The sequence below is a fragment of the Chiloscyllium plagiosum genome, unplaced genomic scaffold, assembly GCF_037043375.1.
Source record: "Chiloscyllium plagiosum isolate Xiang-an unplaced genomic scaffold, Cpla_swu_hap1 HiC_scaffold_37, whole genome shotgun sequence".
NCBI classification, from domain to species: Eukaryota; Metazoa; Chordata; class Chondrichthyes; order Orectolobiformes; family Hemiscylliidae; genus Chiloscyllium; species Chiloscyllium plagiosum.
Genome location: NW_028270175.1, coordinates 4,527,335 through 4,547,281, shown reverse-complemented (window position 1 = coordinate 4,547,281; position 19,947 = coordinate 4,527,335). Strand labels below are relative to the sequence as shown.

At 41.0% G+C, this 19,947-nt stretch overlaps 2 protein-coding genes across 6 annotated transcripts in view; both read left to right on the top strand.

Moving 5' to 3' along the window:
- The window catches only part of LOC122540450 (tumor necrosis factor receptor superfamily member 5-like), a 210,596-nt gene that overhangs the window by 21,015 nt on the left and 169,634 nt on the right, over positions 1 to 19,947 (top strand). The window lies entirely within an intron of this gene.
- The window catches only part of LOC148139748 (tumor necrosis factor receptor superfamily member 5-like), a 64,568-nt gene that overhangs the window by 21,080 nt on the left and 23,541 nt on the right, over positions 1 to 19,947 (top strand). For 2 of the 3 annotated variants that reach the window (XM_087980245.1, XM_087980244.1), the window contains 5 exons: positions 3,580 to 3,701; positions 11,737 to 11,756; positions 14,758 to 14,860; positions 15,757 to 15,882; positions 18,441 to 18,587. In XM_087980245.1, coding sequence (XP_087836371.1) covers positions 3,590 to 3,701; positions 11,737 to 11,756; positions 14,758 to 14,860; positions 15,757 to 15,882; positions 18,441 to 18,587 — 508 coding nt within the window. In that variant the 5' untranslated portion in view covers positions 3,580 to 3,589. The remainder of the gene's footprint in view (positions 1 to 3,579; positions 3,702 to 11,736; positions 11,757 to 14,757; positions 14,861 to 15,756; positions 15,883 to 18,440; positions 18,588 to 19,947) is intronic. The other variant, XM_087980246.1, reaches the window with a different exon arrangement.

Genomic DNA, 19,947 nt, shown 5'->3' with positions numbered 1-19,947 from the left:
TCTCCACCGATGCTGAGCTTTTCTGGAAATTTCTGTTTTTGTTTCTGATTTACAGTATCCGCCGTTGTTTCAGTTTTTATTTAGCCTTGTGACCTTATTGTGCGGTGACAGAGTTAGACTGAGTGTGATGCAGTAGAGAGAAGATGGTGGCACCTAACCGTAGGATCATTGACTTTCTTCCTGCATTGCTGGACATTTTGTTTATTCAGAGAAATGGCATTAACTAAGGCTGCTATTTGGGTCGAGGTTTGGATGTATCCTATTCAGTTATGATCAGGCACCACATTGTGAAGGCATGTTCCTGCACTAAAGCATTTAAACTGGTGTATAGCTGGGTTTTAATTATGGCATCAATAGGGTGTAGGTTTGCTCGCTGCGCTGTAGGTTTGATATTCAGCCGTTTCATTACCTGGTTAGGTAACATCATCAGTGGCGACCTCCAAGTGAAGCGAAGCTGTTGTCTCCTGCTTTCTATTTATATGTTTGTCCTGGATGGGGTTCCTGGGGTTTGTGATGATGTCATTTCCTGTTCATTTTCTGAGAGGTTGATAGATGGCATTTAGATCCATTTTGAAAAATGTAGTGTTGGAAAAACACAGCAGGCCAGGCAGCATCTGAGGAGCAGGAGAATCGACATTTCGGGCATATGCCCTTCTTCAGGAATGAGGCTGGTGTGCCAAGCGGGCTGAGATAAAGGGTAGGGGGGGAGGGAATTTGGGGGAGGGGTGCTGGGAGTACCATAGGTGGAAGGAGGTGGATAGGCCGGAGTGTGGGTGGGGGCAGAGAGGTCAGGAAGAAGATTGCAGGTCAAGAAGGCGGTGCTGAATCTGGGGTTTGGAACTGAGATAAGGTGGGGGGAGGGGAAATAAGGAAGCTGGAGAAATCTACATTCATCCCATGTGGTTGGAGGGTTCCGAGGCGGAAGATGAGGCGCTCTTCCTCCAGGCGTCGTGTGGTCAGGATCTGGCAATGGAGGAGGCCAAGGACCTGCATGTCCTTGGCGGAATGGGAGGGGGAGTTAAAGTGTTCAACCACGGGGCGGTTGGGTTGGTTGGTGCGGGTGTCCCAGAGGTGTTCCCTGAAACGTTCCGCAAGTAGGCCGCCTGTCTCCCCAATGTAGAGGAGGCCACATCGGGTGCAACAGATACAGTAAATGATGTGTGTGGAGGCGCAGGTGAATTTGCGACGGATATGGAAGGATCCATTGGGGCCTTGGAGGTGTGGGCGCAAGTTTTGCACTTCTTGCAGTTGCAGGGGAAGGTGCCAGGAGAGGAGGTTGTAGTAAATTTACTACAAACCGACCGACTCCCACAGCTACCTAGATTACACCTCCTTCCACCCTGCCTCCTGTAAAAACACCATCCCATATTCCCAATTCCTTCGCTCCACTGCATCTGCTCCCAGGAGGACCAATTCCACTACCGAACAACCCAAATGGCCTCCTTCTTCAAAGACCGCAATTTCCCCTCCGACGTGGTCGACAATGCTCTCCACTGCGTCTCTTCCACTTCCTGTACCTCCGCCCTTGAACCCCGCCCCTCCAATCGTGACCAGGACAGAACCCCACTGGTCCTCACCTTCCACCCCACCAACCTCTGGATACATCGTATCATCCTCCATCAATTCCGCCACCTCCAAACAGACCCCACCACCAGGGATATATTTCCCTCCCCACCCCTATCAGCGTTCCACTCCCTCCATGACTCCCTCCATGACTCCCCCGTCAGGTCCACATCCCCCACCAACCCAACCTCCATTCCCGGCACCTTCCCCTGCAACTGCAAGAAGTGCAAAACTTGCGCCCTCACCTCCTTCCAAGGCCCCAATGGATCCTTCCATATCCGTCGCAAATTCACCTGCACCTCCACACACATCATTTACTGTATCCATTGTACCCGATGTGGTCTCCTCTACATTGGGGAGACAGGCCGCCTACTTGCGGAACGTTTCAGGGAACATCTCTGGGACACTCACACCAACCAACCCAACCGCCCCGTGGCTGAACACTAACTCCCCCTCCCACTCCGCCAAGGACATGCAGGTCCTTGGCCTCCTCCATTGCCAGACCCTGACCACACGACGCCTGGAGGAAGAGCGCCTCATCTTCCGCCTCGGGAACCCTCCAACCACACTGGATGAATGTAGATTTCTCCAGCTCCCTCATTTCCCCTCCCCCCACCTTATCTCAGTCCCAAACCCCGGATTCAGCACCGCCCTCTTGACCTGCAATCTTCTTCCCGACCTCTCTGCCCTCACCCCCTCTCCGGCCTATCACCCTCACCTCCTTCCACCTATCGTATTCCCAGCGCCCCTCCACCAAATTCCCTCCCCCTTACCCTTTATCTCAGCCCGCTTGGCACACCAGCCTCATTCCTGAAGAAGGGCTTATGCCCGAAACGTCGATTCTCCTGCTCCTCAGATGCTGCCTGGCCTGCTGTGTTTTTCCAGCACCATATTTTTCAACTCTGGTCTCCAGTATCTGCAGTCCTCACTTTTTCCTCTAGATCTATGTGTTTGTTTATGGTGTTGTGGTTGGAGTGCCAGGCCTCTAGGAATTCTCTGGCATGTCTTTGCTTAGCCTGTCCCAGGATAGATGTGTTGTCCCAGTAGAAATGGTTTTAATTATGGCATCAATAGGGTGTAGAGATGGAAATGTGTTGCTGGAAAAGCGCAGCAGGTCAGGCAGCATCTAGGGAACAGGAGAATCGACGTTTCGGGCATTAGCCCTTCTTCAGGAATGAGGAAAGTTGGTCCAGCAGGCTAAGATAAAAGATAGGGAGGAGGGACTTGGGGGAGGGGCGTCGGAAATGTGATAGGTGGAAAGAGGTCAAGGTGAGGGTGATAGGTCAGACTGGGGTGGGGGCGGAGAGGTCAGGAAGAAGATTGCAGATTAGGAAGGCGGTGCTGAATTTGATGGATTTGACTGAGACAGGCTGGGGGGAGGGGAAATGAGGAAACTGGTGAAATCCGAGTTCAGCAACACATTTCCATCTCTGATCTCCAGCATCTGCAGACCTCACTTTCTCATCAATAGGGTGTAGGTTTGATATCCAGACGTTTCATTATAGGCCTCTGGGACAACACCTCTATAAACAAACACATCAACCCCTCAGAAAACGAACAGGAAATGACATCACCACAAACCCCAGGCACCCCATCCAGGGCAAACATATAAATAGAAAGCGGGAGACAACAGCTTCGCTTCACTTGGAGGTCGCCACTGATGATGTTACCTAGCCAGGTAATGAAACGTCTGGATATCAAACCTACAGCTCAGCGAGCAAACCTACACCCTAAAATTCAACCTGAGCTACAAACCTTCACAAACCTTGTATGGCATCAATGTTGTGAATGCTGGAAGGTCCCAGCAGTGGTAAGCATTTCCATCTCTGTTCCCACATGAATGCATGAGAGGGGTATTATATGACCTGGATACACAGTGAATGAGGCGAACAGTCACAATGAGATGAGTCGTTGTAAGCTATGATGAGATACCTGCCATGAAACTCTCTGAAAAACACACAGCCTACAACTGTGAAAATTCAAACCTTTGTAACTCTTTGTGTTCAACAATCCTAGCTGTCGAGAGATGGTTCACGTTCCAATCAGTGCAGAAAAGCTGAACATACCGGCTGCAATCCCACTTGGAACAATACTGCTTGGTAGTCACTTGGGATGGATATCAAGTTATTGTGAAGAAGGTACAAAGTTTTATTCAGATACTCAGTTTGGAAGCACATTGGACAGGCTATTTGCTGGATCTATCCTTAGACAATTGTATTTGCATATTTATGTTGAATAAAAGTAATTATCATTTTTTCTTTCCATGTCTTTTCTTTGTCCATTTTTGTTAATTATTGCAGGTGATGTGTTTTTCCTACTGCCAGATTCTTTCAATCTCTCCAGATCCCAGATTTTTGTTTTAAATTCCTTCCCACTAACTTTCCAACTGCTACCATACAGAGGACCTTGTAGAAATTTTGGTGCATACATTTAAAATGGTGACTGCTTCAATGTTAATCCTAAATCTGGATGAGTATGGATTGGAAAATGTGTAATCGACCTGCAACTGGTATAAGCATTAATCTTAATCCCTCTGGTTCACAAAGTCCTCCGTACTGGACACTAAAAGCATGTGTTCTTCATGGTGACGCTTCCTTTTACAAAAGGAAAGGCTATGTGAAATTAAAGTTGATCACAATGCAAGGACAAGAATGATGGAGTTAACTAAAGAAATAAAGCTAAAAATCATAAGAGATAAGAACAATTGAATAATTTCCCAGGGCAACGAAACAAAAGATCACACAAAATCAAAACCCAGAGTTTTAGTTTTACACAATGTTCTTTTCATTGCTCTGCACACAAATAAAATAAACAGTAAGGAGTAGATGGATAATTTTAAAACTGATTTGACACTAAAGGAATGTAAGTAAGGGGTGGCCCAGCTCGTTGACAACCAACAAGAGAATGCATTCAGCATGGTGAAGATAACATTTCAGGCTTGGGCTGATAAATAGGGTCATAGAGTCATAGAGATGTACAGCATGGAAACAGACCCTTCGGTCCAACCCGTCCATGCCAACCAGATATCCCAACCCAAATATAGTCCCACCTGCCAGCACCTAGCCCATATCCCTCCAAACCCTTCCTATTCATATACCCATCCAAATGCCTCTTAAATGATGCAATTGTACCAGCCTCCACCACATCCTGTAGCAGCTCATTCCATACACGTACCACCCTCTGTGTGAAACCTATGCCCTCTAGTTCTGGACTCCCAGAACACAGGGAAAAGACTTTGTCTATTTATCCTATCCATGCCCCTCATAATTTTGTAAACCTCTATAAGGTCACCCCTCAGCCTCTGACGCTCCAGGGAAAACAGCCCCAGCCTGTTCAGCCTCTCCTTGTAGCTCAGATCCTCCAACCCTGGCAATATGTAAATCTTTTCTGAACCCTTTTAGGTTTCACAACATCTTTCCGATAGGAAGGAGACCAGAATTGCACACAATATTCCAACAGTAGCCTAACCAATGTCCTGTACAGCCGCAACATGACCTCCCAACTCCTGTACTCAGTACTCTGACCAATAAAGGAAAGCATACCAAACGCCGCCTTCACTATCCTATCTACCTGCGACTCCACTTTCAAGGAGCTATGAACCTGCACTCCGGATTTGGTCATTCTTAAATGGTAGGAACAGGGAAACCTTAATATGCAAAGGGAGTTGGGTGTGTTTGTTTATACTTCAATTAAAGCACACTTGCAGGTTCAGCAAGCAATTAGGAAGGCAAATGGTGCACTGGTCATTATTGCAAGAAAATTTGAGTGCAGAGGTAGAGAAGGCTTGTAAATATTATTCAGAGCTTTGGTGAGATTGCATCTGAAACAATATGTTCTCTGTGCCTAAGGAAGGATACACTTGCCATAGAAGGAGTGAAACAAAGATTCACTACACATGGCAGAATATTTAAGAAACACTAATTATGATCTCCAACAAGGAGGAATTCCTTAATGTTTGACAGGATTACCGTTGCTAAATTCCCCACGATCAACACCTTGATGCTTACCATTAATCAGAAATTCAACTGGACCAGTCACTTAAATACTGTGGCGACAAGAATAGGTCAGGATGAGAACTCTGCAGCAAGTAACTCAGTGCTTGACTCACTAGCTAGGACAAGGTAACCCATTTGATCAGCAATCCACCCACTACCTTCAACCAAAGTTCCTAAGCTGTGCAGCTGCTCAGATGTTCCTTATGCACCATAGAGTCATAGTTGGAAGATGCTGCCACAGATGGACTTTGGAGATCCGCGCACCGAGACAGCATTAGAGGGAATGTTACCTTCAGCATTCACTTCATATTGGCAGCAATGTGTGCATCTACAAGATGCAATACAGCAATTCACTTGGGTTTGGAATGTTCTGTTTAAGAAACCTATGATCTCAGTCATCAAGAAGAACAAAGTACAGAAGATGCATGGAAATACCATCATATGCACGGATGCTGCCTGAACTGCTGTGCTCTTCCAGCACCACTAATCCAGAATCTGGTTTCTAGCATCTGCAGTCATTGTTTTTACCTCGTTGATTTTAATCCTACTGCGAATCCTCTTGCAAGGATGCCTGCCTTGAAGAAGTTTTCCTCCTGTCTCTACAAGAATTTCAGGGAGTCCCTCTCCCACTGCAACTCCCAGGTCATTTCCTCTGCCCTGATGCTACTTTCTCCCCACCCCCACCCTCCTCTCACTTATCTCTCCATCCTTCAGGCTCTCTGCCTGTATTCCTGATGAAGGGCTTTTGCCCGAAACATCGATTTTACTGCACCTCGGATGCTGCCTGAACTGCTGTGCTCTTCCAGCACCACTAATCCACTATCACTTGGAACCCTATCACCATTCTTTTGTTGACACGGAGTCAAAATGCTCCTTTTTTTTTAAATTGCCAAGAGACCATCCCATTAGGAATCAATGAAAATAATGCTGCAGAATTTTCTCAGCAGACATTTTGTGGCATGCCTTGCTAGTTGGAGATTTTTCCTCACCCTTCAATTTGGAAATGATTGGTTCAAATTAAATGAAGGAAGTGTGAACTGATAGCAGTGCAGCAACGTTGATGGAACACCTGGAGCCTTATTGAACATTAAGATCGACAGTCTATTCATCTTGCTTTCTCTATCGTTAAATTGGATTGGTGAAGCAAATAATGTAGGAAAAAAACATTGAATTGTTCATTAGGTGTAGATAGACAGAATAGAGAATGAAAGAGATTAAAGGACAGTTAAGGGTTTTCTAATTCTGAAAGCCTCAGTCGAAGAACAAGCTATTGCCCACAACAAGATGGTAATGTTCCAGTTGGTCCCTGTTAGTTTAATTGTTAAAGTACTCCGTTTGTTACCTGCAATTTTAGTGCAGTTGACATAATTCATTACTAATTTATAAATGATTAAATTGTCATACCTGACTGGGGTAATGTGCTGGAAATCAAGCTCTGCTATTCCTAGAGCTATCATAAAATGTTAAAGATTTTAATCAACGTTCACAAAATTCTCCAAATTAATTGTCTTCTTCGAGTAGGTCGACACTGTTCAGGTTTCTGTCCTTAACAATAATTAGTATTTATTGAAATAAATAGATTGTAGCTCAAAGCTAAATAATGAACTGTGGACATATAACTCTACTGGTTAAAACTATTCCCTTTATAACATTCCCCATACATGCAGACAAACACAAAAATAATATGTTGGTGTATGGATGGAGTGAAATACCAGAAAGGTAATACAATGGTCCTGGGCCATAGGGAGCACCGAGATGATCCTTTTTGATTTGTCAGGACTTATTGTTCCTCGTTCTTGCTTCTCCTGATGCTTGCATTTACTTGGACAAGGCACAGGATGTTCTGAAATTATAACATTTCTGACTCATTGGTTAAAAGCCCTGGTTTACCATAACTGATAAATAGAAAATGACCTGGATTTCTCCAAGCTTTATGTGGATTTACTGCAGACCCCTTCCAGAGGTCCAAAGCGTTATGGTTGTATCATCCACACCCATCACTCCCTGAATCCAATGACGTTGTCATCAGGCAGAAGATCTCTGCCATCAACAACTGGTCACCAGCCCACAGACCAATCAGACTACTTGTTAACGGCTAAATCTCACTTTGTACACAATACCTAGTGCCAGTTTGTCTGCAAAAATCTTTAAACAAATGATTGTAAATGTAACAGAACTTTGTGGGTGGCACAGTGGTTAGCACTGCTGCCTCACAGCGCCAGAGACCCGGGTTCAATTCCTGCCTGGGAGTTTGCACATTCTCCCTGTGTCTGCGTGGGTTTCCTCCGGGTGCTCCGTTTTCCTCCCACAGTCCAAAAATGTGTAGGTTAGGTGAATTGGCCACGTTAAATTGCCTGTAGTGTTAGGTGAAGGGATAAATGTAGGGGAATAGGTCTGGGTGGGTTATGCTTCGGCGGGTCGGTGTGGACTTGTTGGGCCGAAGGGCCTGTTTCCACACTGTAAGTAATCTAATCTAATCATTTTGAAAAACAATCCTTTGTCTCTAAAATGGTCCTTTTCCCATTTCAGTCCACAATCAAAAATACAGAGTATTGAAAATATAGTCTTTACACAGTATGTTGTTTTAGTTTGAACAAGGTAATCCAGACTTACAGATAGTAAATTAAGAAGTTTATTTAAAGGACAAAAGGTGTTTTTATCAATACAAGACAATTTCTACAAGTTCAACCCTGTTATCAGTATAAAATGTATATTCCTTTTGCATTTTTTATTGATAACGATTCTCCAAGGATTCTATCTCAAACGTTTACAGTAACTGGCAAACAAGGAAAACTCTTAAGATCTGTTTTTAGTCCCAAAAGAATCATGAACTCATCTCAAATTGGTCTGATTTGAATTTGATAAATGGTCAATATTATTACTAAATTAATCCGTATGGATTATCCCAGGCAAGAATACAATGCAGTTCTTATCTGATTTTCTACTACTTTGTAAATTCTTTGTAAGGCTATATAGCTCTGGGGAGAAAGTGAGGTCTGCAGATGCTGGAGATCAGAGCTGGAAATGTGTTGCTGGAAAAGCGCAGCAGGTCAGGCAGCATCCAGGGAACAGGAGAATCGACGTTTTGGGCATAAGCCCTTCTTCAGGAATGAGGAAAGTTTGTCCAGCAGGCTAAGATAAAAGGTAGGGAGGAGGGACTTGGGGGAGGGGCGTCGGAAATATGATAGGTGGAAAGAGGTCAAGGTGAGGGTGATAGGTCAGACTGGGGTGGGGGCGGAGAGGTCGGGAAGAAGATCTCAGGTTAGGAAGGCGGTGCTGAATTTGATGGATTTGACTGAGACAGGGTGGGGGGAGGGGAAATGAGGAAACTGGTGAAATCCGAGTTCATCCCTTGTGGTTGGAGGGTTCCTAGCCGGAAGATGAGGCGTTCTTCCTCCAACCGTCGTTTTGTTGTGGTCTGACGATGGAGGAGTCCAAAGACCTGCATATCCTTGGTGGAGTGGGAGGGGGAATTGAAATGTTGAGCTACAGGGTGGTTGGGTTGGTTGGCCAACTATAGCTCTGGCCAAGGCTAATCAAGATCAGAGGTGATTTGTTGTTTGCACGTTTCATCTGGTTGGAAGGAATGTACAACAGACAGAAACTTTTATGGCCAATTAATGATATTAAAACAAGCTTATGGGATTTTGAATATTCTTTTAATAAAATGATTAGTTATTGATTCTTAAAGCATAACTCAGTTGATCCTTACTACTTCATCATTTGCTTCTGACTAATTACTAATACTATAATTTCTCATTAGTATATTTTAAGTAATTACATAGAATTACAGAGATGTACAGCACGGAAACAAACCCTTCGGTCCAACCTGTCCACTCCGACCAGATATCCTAACCCATCTAGTCCCATCTGCCAGCACCCGGCCCATATCCCTCCAAACCCTTCCTATTCGTATACCCATCCAAATGCCTTTTAAATGTTGCAATTGTACCAGCTTCCACCACTTCCTCTGGCAGCTCATTTCATACGTGTACCACCCTCTGCGTGAAAAAGTTGCCCCTTAGGTCTCTTTTATATATTTTCCCTCTCATCCGAAACCTATGCCCTCGAGTTCTGGACTCCCAGAACACAGGGAAAAGACTTTGTCTATTTATCCTATCCATGCCCCTCATAATTTTGTAAACCACTATAAGGTCGCCCCTCAGCCTCCTACGCTCCAGGGAAAACAGCCCCAGCCTGTTCAGCTTCTCCTTTTAGCTTAAATCCTCCACACCTGGCAACATCCTTGTAAATCTTTTCTGAACCCTTACAGGTTTCACAACATCTTTCCGATAGGAAGGAGACCAGAATTGCACACAATATTCCAACAGTGGCCAAACCAATGGCCTCCCAACTCCTGTACTCAATACTCTGACCAATAAAGTAAAGCATACCAAACGCCTTCTTCACTATCCTATCTACCTGCGACTCCACTTTCAAGGAGCTATGAACCTGCACTCCAAAGTCTCTTTGTTCAGCAACAATCCCTAGGATCTTATCATAAAGTGTATAAGTCTTGCTAAGATTTGCTTTCCCAAAATGCAGCACCTCGCATTTATCTGAATTAAACTCCATCTGCCATTTCTCAGCCCATTGGCCCATCTGATCAAGATCGTGTTGTAATCTGAGGTTAACTTCTTTGCTGTCAACCACACCTCCAATTTTGATGTCATCTGCAAACTTATTAACCATACCTTTTATGCTTGCATCCAAATCATTTATATAAATGACAATAAGTAGAGGACCCAGCACCGATCTTAGTGGCACTCCACCGGTTATAGACCTCCACTCTGAAAAACAACCCTCCACCACCACCCTCTGTCTTCTACCTTTGAGCCAGTTCTGTACTAAAATGGCTAGTTCTCCCTGTATTCTGTGAGATCTAACCTTGCTAACCAGTCACCCATGGGGAACTTGTTGAATGCCTTACTGAAGTCCATATAGATCACACCTACCACTATGCCTTCATCAATCCTCTTTGTTACTTCTTCAAAAAACTCAATCAATGTTTGTGAGACATGATTTTCTACGCACAAAACCATGTTGACTATCCCTAATCAATCCTTTCTTTTCAAATTTATGTCCATCCTGTCCCTCAGGATTCCCTCCAACAACTTGCCCACCACCGACGTCATCCTCGCTGTCTATAGTTTCCTTACAGAATACAAAGTGCTTTCCTTAAATAACCATTTATCTATCAATAGCTTCCTTAATTTTGTTAGTTTATTGTAGTAAATTAAAAATGAAAATAGCCTAAATGGTCAAACTATAGTAAAACCCAGTAACCAGCTCCAGTTATGTATTCTGGTTGAGTAACATTGCAGGAACTCAAATCTTATTATTACCGTACAAAGCTAAGTACAGGTATTTGAACTGTGTAATTTTTTGACACTTTTTGGGATCTTTATAGCAATCAAATACTGAATAATAGAGCAATATTTGAAAATGTGTAATTTATGAAGTTTCTCTTCCTCACCACCTTGCTGCGCTGCTTAGCAATCTAAACTTACACATGAATTTTCCGTTCATTTTCCCAGCTATTTCTGGCAGGATGTAGTTAACACTTTCAGATGTTGAAGCACAAATAAGTTGTAATGGGTGCCATGTGTCACCGAATTTTTAAGTGACACCAAAAAATTGAGATTGAAAGAAAAATCAAAAGAAGCAAGCTTTCCATTGTTTCAAGAAAATGGATTCAGAAGATCAATATGTAGCGATTTATTAATAACACTTCAAATTGGGATAAAGGCACTAAGGATGTTAACTAAAAAGAAATTGAATGTAGAGTGATTCACTGTTTTGCTTGCAATTTGAATCATGTTGCTGAATAAATGCTTTAATAATTTGGAAAAGCAACAGATTGGGAGAGAGAACAGTGCGCAGGTAAACTCCAGTGTCACAGGGAGAAAGGCCTAGATGATAAACAAGTTAGAGACCAGTGCACTTGTCAAGTAAAGAATGGGTGAATTCTGAAACAAAACAAAAAGTGTTGGAGAAATTTGACTGGTGTGGCAGCAGAGAGAATAACAGTTAATGTTTCGAGTCTGATGGCTCTTCATCAGAAATGTGAATTTTGAACTTAGTTTTAATTGTGAAGCTAAAGCTATTGTTATTAAAAGTAAACATTTGTTTATAGATTTCTTCCAGAAGTTAATTTATACTATTCTTATGTTATCAGGTTCTGGAAGAAAAGTAAAGGTAAGAGTTCAATACATTCTATCATTATTATCAGTGAGTATTTTATTCAGGGTTAAAAAAGGTAAAGTCACCAAACAATAATACCCCATGGCATCTTGTATTGTTCAAAATATTTTCCTTATAAAATTGAAAGGATAAGATTTAGCCAGGAGACAAAAGCACCTTGGTCGTGCATTTTAGCAAGACGAAGATAATAAAGTTGTAACTCCACTGCCCCTCCTCCCTTTGCCACATCACCCAGAGATTTAGGGAGCAAGAAAGCCACAGCCCACAGCTTATGGTATCTACATTGCAAATTAATTTAACAGTTATCAATTCCTTCCTGTAATTTATGATGTTCACTGCTACTTTTCAGAGGAATTAATGGGTGACTAGCAGAGTAGATTTCAGCTCAGTTCTGTGTGTATAAATACCGATTGTGTTAAGACTATAGGACCTAGGACCAGAGTGTCGGCAACTGTGTCATTGAAAAGAGATTACTTGTCTGTAGTGCAGAAGCTCTTGTGATTAAAATAATCCATAAGATCTTGCTGAATTTTTAAAAATATACATTTTAAGTTTTAGAAGTGGACAAACAGCTGTTACAATTACAAACAAAAATAGAGTTTGCTGGAAAAGCTCAGGTTTGGCAGCATCTGTGGAGATAAATCAGAGTTAATGTTTCGGGTCGAGTGAGTCTGAGGAAGGGTCACTCGACCTGAAACGTTAACTCTGATTTTGGTCTACAGATGCTGCCAAACCTGCTGAGCTTTTCCAGCAATCCTGGTTTGTGTTTCTGATTTATAGCATCTTCAGTTCTTTAATTTTTTATTTTATGCCAATTAAATGTAGGCCTTTGAATAAGTCAGGATGTCCCATGGTGCTTTATAGCCACTGAGATGCTTTCAAGAGACATCACTTTTGTAGTGTAGGAAATATGACAGTCATTTGGCGAACAGCAAGCTGCCGAGCAAAATTATAATGACCAGATATTCTGACTTTGATTTGGGTTGGGCGATAAACATTTGGGTCAAGGACGAGGACTATGCTTTTCTTCAAAATAGTGCAAAGAAATTTAAGAGGGCAAATGGCGTGTCAGATTAGGTTTAATGTTTAATCTAAGAGAAAGCAACTTTGACATTGCAAGACTCCCTCCATAACATGCTGGGGAGTTACGGTCTTGCTTTTTGTGCTCGTGTCCAAGAATGGGATTTGAACCTAGGATCTTCTGACTGAACTGGCAGTACCATTTTCTGAGCTACAGTTGACAGCTACCAACTCCTATTTGTATGGAGCTTCAATCCAGTTAGTTGTTAGATAATCTTAATTGGGTATCTGAACCTGTGATGCTGTTTTTAAAAATATATTGCAGTAGCATTTGATTTTCACACTCCAGGTTAATTGTAGTGAGCAGATTTGGTTTCTCTTTATTAAAGTTGTTTACTTAAGTTATAATATGTTTCATATTATTATGACAGAATGAGTCAGTGATGTTACAAAACTAGCAGCACCTGGGATATATGTAATAGTTTGCTACAAACTGTGTCACTCCCTATCTGTTTAATTAGCCACACACATGCATGTACATAGTGAGGAAAACTTGCCAATCATGATCTAGTAACCCAAAAATCAAATTACTTGATATTTCTTTCAAAAATATCAATTAAAAATCAGCAACTGTTCAATTGCTCAACTTTTTTAGTTTTTCTCAGCCAGCCAAATTCTAAACTTAGAATTATTCAATTTCGATGAAATGCACTTCTGTAATTCATAGCTAATTTTTGGAATAAAACATTCAAATAAAGCCATAATTCAAATAAAGTGATTATAATTTAACGAGTATTACCTTCTCACCTGCAAAATGAAACTTTTAACCAAACATAAAAATGTCTTATTCACTAAAAAAATGTCATGATTCTCCAGCTCTTGATGAAAGCCTGTCCAGTAATTTTCTCTGACCATTTAAAATGAATTTGTTCTTTTAGTGCGATTCTTGAGCTTATACCTATTTTTACCTGCACAAATTCTACATTACAAAGCATGTTTTTAAAATGTACTCGCTGTCTGGTATTTTTGTTTATAAAAAAGCTTCTTCAGTTGATGAGAAATGCTTTTTCAATCCTGAACAATATAATTGTTATCTTGTACAGGTACTTAAATTTTTCAAATATTTTGTTCACATGCAGATGCTGCAACATCCATCAGGCTTTTCTTTCAGGCACCTCATATTTCAGCACTATAATATTTGAAAGCAATTTGCTTTGTTTCAGAATTGTTTGAACTAAATGAAGATTCCCATAATTATAAGTTTGAAATAAACATGAGATTCTGTTACAAAATTCAGCAGGACAAATGTTTTCTTCCCATAATAATCAGCTTTGATGGGTGGAGAAATGCCAAAGCCCAGAATTGACCACTTTACTGAAGGAAGACCGGTACCTTGTTGAAAAGAAGGCTAATCCATCAGTGATGGAGCAAAGCTCTGGCATCCCCTCCTTATGGTTCTCCACTAGTTCAGGAGCAACTATTCCTCCCTCGTGGTGCTCCTACCTTTTTGACCAAGCATTTGGTTATCCCCTATTGTCTCCTTTCATGGTTCAGTGTTAGAACAATACAGCACAGAACAGGCCCTTCAGCCCACTATGTTGTGCCGAACATTTGTCCTAGCTTAAGCACCCATCCATGTATCTATCCAATTGCCGCTTAAAGGTCATCAATGATTCTGACTCTACCACTCCCACAGGCAGCGCATTCCATGCCCCCACCACTCTCTGGGTAAAGAACCCACCCCTGACATCTCCCCTATACCTTCCACCCTTCACCTTAAATTTATGTCCCCTTGTAACACTCTGTTGTACCCAGGGAAAAAGTGTTATATTTTGTTTATGTTAAGTTCTTGTGAAACACTTTAACTTACAACATAACTATATTTTAATACAACTTTTGCTTATTATAGAATGGGAAAATAGAATGTAAAAGTAAAATACAACCATGTAAGTGAAGTTCATTTATTTTATTGTAGATTTTGTTCATCATCTTACTGATGTTTCAACCACACCTTGTGATCTCTTGTGGTGTAAGTGAGTATGAACATGGAGGTCACTGCTGCTCCATGTGTTCACCAGGTACGTGTTAGTCCCTGTTTTAAATTGTCATCACCATCACTGTCTACTATAGAGCTTTACTTCAACCCTGCAGCATTTAACTAGGAACTTTAATTTAAAAAAAAAACTTGTTCATGGGATATGAACATCACATTGCTGTGGAACTGGCATCACATGTAAGGATGCAGATTGCCTTCTCTAAAAAGGGCATTCGTAAACAAGATAGGTTTGATGCCAATTGATAAATGGTCATAATTAGGCTAGCTCTATATTCCAGATGTTGTTTTATGTAAGATTCACATTTCACCACTTGCCATGGTGGGATTTGAACCCATGTCCCTAGAGTATTGGTCTGGTGTTCTGGATTACTAGTCTAGTGATATTACGATTATCCTACTGCTTGCCTTGTGAAAGGAGAAAAGAAAAAATGGGTCAAAATCCTGTACAGAGCAAAATAAAAATTAAGAAAGGCAGGTGTGATTAATTTAAAGAGATAAAAGATATTTTTTTATTTTAAAAGTCTCTTTTCAACACTAACAACTTCAGAAGGAATGAAATTGACACTCAGAATTTTTTTTGGTGCCGTAGTAGTTGGTAATAATCAATACTGACCACACCAATAAAAATTCACTTATTCCTGAATGCAACAGTTTAATTTTTCCTGGTGCATTAATGGTAACTCATGGGTAAGTATCTGAGCTTTTTGCATGCTTACACATAAAGCTCCTCAATTATACTATAGATTGCCTAATCTTTCTGAACTTTTATTATCGTATTTTATTCTGCATAAAAATAATATTTTCTCATAACCTGTTCACTTAGTTGTTCAAATCATTTTGCAGCAAATCCTGTCTGTTAACATTTTCCTGGCAATACCGTAAACTTTGTAATTTCACAACCTTCTTTTTTAATTGCAGGCTCCATTGTACTAAAACATTGCACTGAATTATTTGGTACAACATGCAAGCCATGTACAGCCGGAGAATTTATGGAACATCCTAATGGGTTAGACAAATGCTTCAAATGTAAACCTTGTGACCCAGGTAACTATCAGACTTATTCATTTTAAACAGATCATCGTGGAACTGAGGCAGCCCAGTTATTGAAGATACGGATATACTGATTAATTTTTAAACATAGTTTTTTGCTATAAATGCTGTGTCTTATGATCCTGCTCAACAGCTACCTGGTGAAGAAGCAGCGCTCTGAAGGCTAGTACTTCCAAATAAACTTGTTGGACTATGACCTGGTGTTGTGAGATTCTTAACTTTAAACAGAGGGCATTGAGAGTATGGGGAATGGACAGGAAAGTGCATTTGAGGCCATGATGATGTCACATCTTACTGATTGACAAAGGAACTCCAGTGGTGGTATGGCCTATGCCTGCTTCTATTTCGTATGTTCACATTGGGATTGGAAACTGAACACTTTGTCAGGAATAGTAATTAAACAGTTGTTAGAAATTCTCTGGTTTTAGCAAAACATGATTGTTAAAGTATTTGTTTAATGCATTTGCTATTTAAAATGAAGGGGGAAAAGCTGATTTACATAGCATTCTAAAGGATACTATATATTATTTCCGAGCGGGCTGTGCAACTGGCACAATCCAATTGTGTTCTCAGTTCATGGTGAACTTACATTAGATCGCAACGTGTTGCTATGAACTGATTTTTCTCCCCATAATATTTAGCAAATAATATTTATGCACTTTTTTGGTGAGCTTCAGATTCATGATTGTGTCACTGCATTAATGGTGAAATTATGCAATTCAACTTCAATTCTGAGCTGGAATTTTCTCTCAAATTTATTTTGGAGTCAACGAACACAAACAATGCTAGAGAAACCCAGCCAGTCTGGCAACATCTCTGGAAAGAGAAACACCATTAACATTTCAAGTCCAGTGCGACTTTTTATCAACATTTTGTGTTTCTTTCAAATCTCCAGCAACTGCATGATTTTGCTTTTATTTAATTGTTTTGGAGTTAAAAGTGATTAGATTAAATGTCATATATTAAATGTCATATGTCAATTCCTATGAAAGAAAGAACTTTCTGGTGTTGCTTCCTTTCCCCAAGGATTCAGACCTGTGCTTGACAGCAGTTACACAGCTCCCAGTAGTTCTCCTGCTCCTCACTTAAATTATCATTATTTATACATGAGGCGATCTGCTGAGGTATTGATCGCGATGGCTAAGTTAATTTATTTTGTCACTGAATGTAATAGAAAAATGGGAGCCATGGCTGAGCCTTCTGCTTGAGACTTTTTTTACAATATTTAGACACTGAGACTAGCTAGTTCAACATAATATAGACCACCTCGGCATTTAATTGTTGGGCTATTGGGAATGAAAATACAACTGTCTTCGTATTTAAGATGAAATATAAATGCTGGAATCATCCATCAGGTCAGGGAACATCAATCTGTGGAGAGGGGAAGTTAGAGCTAATGATTGAGATTGTTAATGTGGACATTGGCCATGTTCAGAGTGCAGCATAAACGCACCAGAATTATAAGAGAAATTAAAAGGATTTGCACACGTTACCTGCGTAAATTTTATATTACTTTGGGCTTAGTATCCGAGGGCTGAACTGACCAAGGTCTTTAAAATATGAAAAGGGATTTAATATAGTTAGTGCAGAGAAACTGTGAAGGGGTCCCTGGACAAGAGGCATTAGTTTTAAAATGAGAACTGAGCTAATTTAGATGAAATCAGGGAGCATTTTTTCCACATACAGTACAGTGGAAATATGGAACTACATCTAAGAATCTGTAGATTCTGGGTCAATTGAAAATTTCAAGTCTGTATTCAATGGGCTTTAGAAAAGGAAGGCTGTCAAACAGAATGGAGCAAATAGGAATAAGTAATCTGCAGAAACACGTAATGTTTATAAACTCAAAGCTCAAGGGATGAATGATATTTTTGTTAGTTTTTCCTAAGTTTCTACATGACTATTTTCATAATTATTTTCAATAATTTTTGTACGAATGAAATGCCAACAAAAAGTGAAAGTAGTTAAGCACTTCAACAGATGAACTACATGATATTTCCCATTCTCTATTTACTCTTCCACTGGAGGAGAAAGTGAAACCATGCAGAATGCAAGATTTAAAAAAAATAAATCGAGAAAAACATTTGGAATATCACCTGAAAAATATGAACCATAAAACAGCCACTCAGAAGATTACCGTGAGAAAAATGAAAGGAAAATGAAACACAGAAACATGAAAATAAAACTTAAAGACAAATAGAGCTATTACTGTCAATTGAAGAATTGGGTGGAGATGTTGCTGTCCTGAGTCACTGATTCTCTACCCCCACCAACCACACATTCTCACAATGCACACTCAGCTTGCTGGCCCAATCTCAAGAGGTCTATAGCCACCAAATCACAGCCATCTTGAATTCACTGAATTGGACAGTTTACTGGTGACCTTCATTGGTTGGAGGCCCAAAAGTTAAAGTTAATCCTCCAGATTCTAATTTTAAAATAAAACCTTCTGTTATTTTGCTATTTTTTATCTCTTGCTTCCCTCTTAAGATAAAATGGGAAGTATTTCATTTTTATTTTACTTGTAGCTCATTGATGTTTTTTGTTTATAGAATTGGGGCTTGAAGTTAAACACCCTTGCATCTATATACGGAATACAGAATGTAAGCCTAAAAATGGGTATTACTGCAGAGAGAGAAACTGTCCGATGGCATTCAAGCACAAAAACTGCCCTCCAGGTGAAGGAGTTAAAGAAAAAGGTATGGTGTTAGATTTCCTTGGCCCCATTATGTAAATAATGTCTTGAACTGGAACTATAACATAGATTAGATTCCCTACAGTATAGAAACAGGCCATTCGGCCCAACCCTCTGAAGAGTAACCCACCTAGACCCCTACATTTACCCCTGACTAATGCACCTAACACTATGAGCTATTTAGCATGGCCAATTCATCTTTGGATTTTGCGAGGAAACCCTTGGAAACATGGGGACAATGTGCAAACTCCACACAGACAGTCACCCAAGGCAGGAATCAAACCCGGGTCACTTGTGCTGTGAGGCAGTGGTGCTGTGAGGCAGCAGTGCTAACCACTGAGCCACCATGCTGTCCTGTACTTGATTGTTCACTAATTTTGTCTAAATTCAGCACTGTAATAGCAGCAGAGCACTGTCAATGAAGCACTAAGGCCACTTTCCAAATACTTGACCCTAAAGATTCACTTGAAACAAACCAAATTGAATTTAACATGAAAGGGAAGCTGCCCTTGGACACTGTGCTGCAGCTTATCAGATTTATCTAATTGAGGCAACCAGATTTGCTGCCGACACCAGGAATGGAGGTGGATTTGGCCCAAAAACTGAGGCGAATTAATGTTCCAGCTTCTTGTTCTTAACTTCAATCATTACAGCCGATACAGGTTCAGGACTCAGGAAGGCCATCTGCTGCACCAGTGCTCAGCAATTGGATTCATTAAGAATCTTGTTAAAGGTAACTAATGGAGCCACCTGGAATTTTCCAGTCAATCCCAGTGTCAGGTAGAAATGGAGACTGACCACTTTTCTGGAGGTGAGCACTTAGCAGTAGACCAATGAACAAGCACTCCAGACCTACTGTCTCTCACATCCTGTCTGTGCAGGGGGTACTGTCACAAGCCATCCTGTAGATAGCCCCAATTTCTGTTTGCTATTTGTTGTTTTAAATGTGGCCAAGAGGACATCTCATTGGCAGATTCTCAAACCTGGACTACCTGCTATCAGTCACAATGCTTCAGTTTGTCTTAATTAGATAGGTTTCTAGTCTTAATGCCAATTTATGGAGGCTTCCCCCTCAGCATTCCAGGTCAGAATTAGCATCCAGAAACATCCCCACTTCTGTTTCCCCACCAAACCCTCAGCCACATAAAAAGGCAAATGTGGTCACTTGGGCCTTTCTTTAGATGTGGTAATTTATCTGCAGAATATTTTTCACTTTTAATATTGGGCTACATTGATTTAGGCTCCCTTTGTTAAATTAATTTCTTGCCTTTTACTAGCCAAAACTCTATTTTGCCCAAAATCTGCATTCCCGGACTCATATCCATGACATTGTCCTATCATCTCTGCTCCCTGAACTACACTCG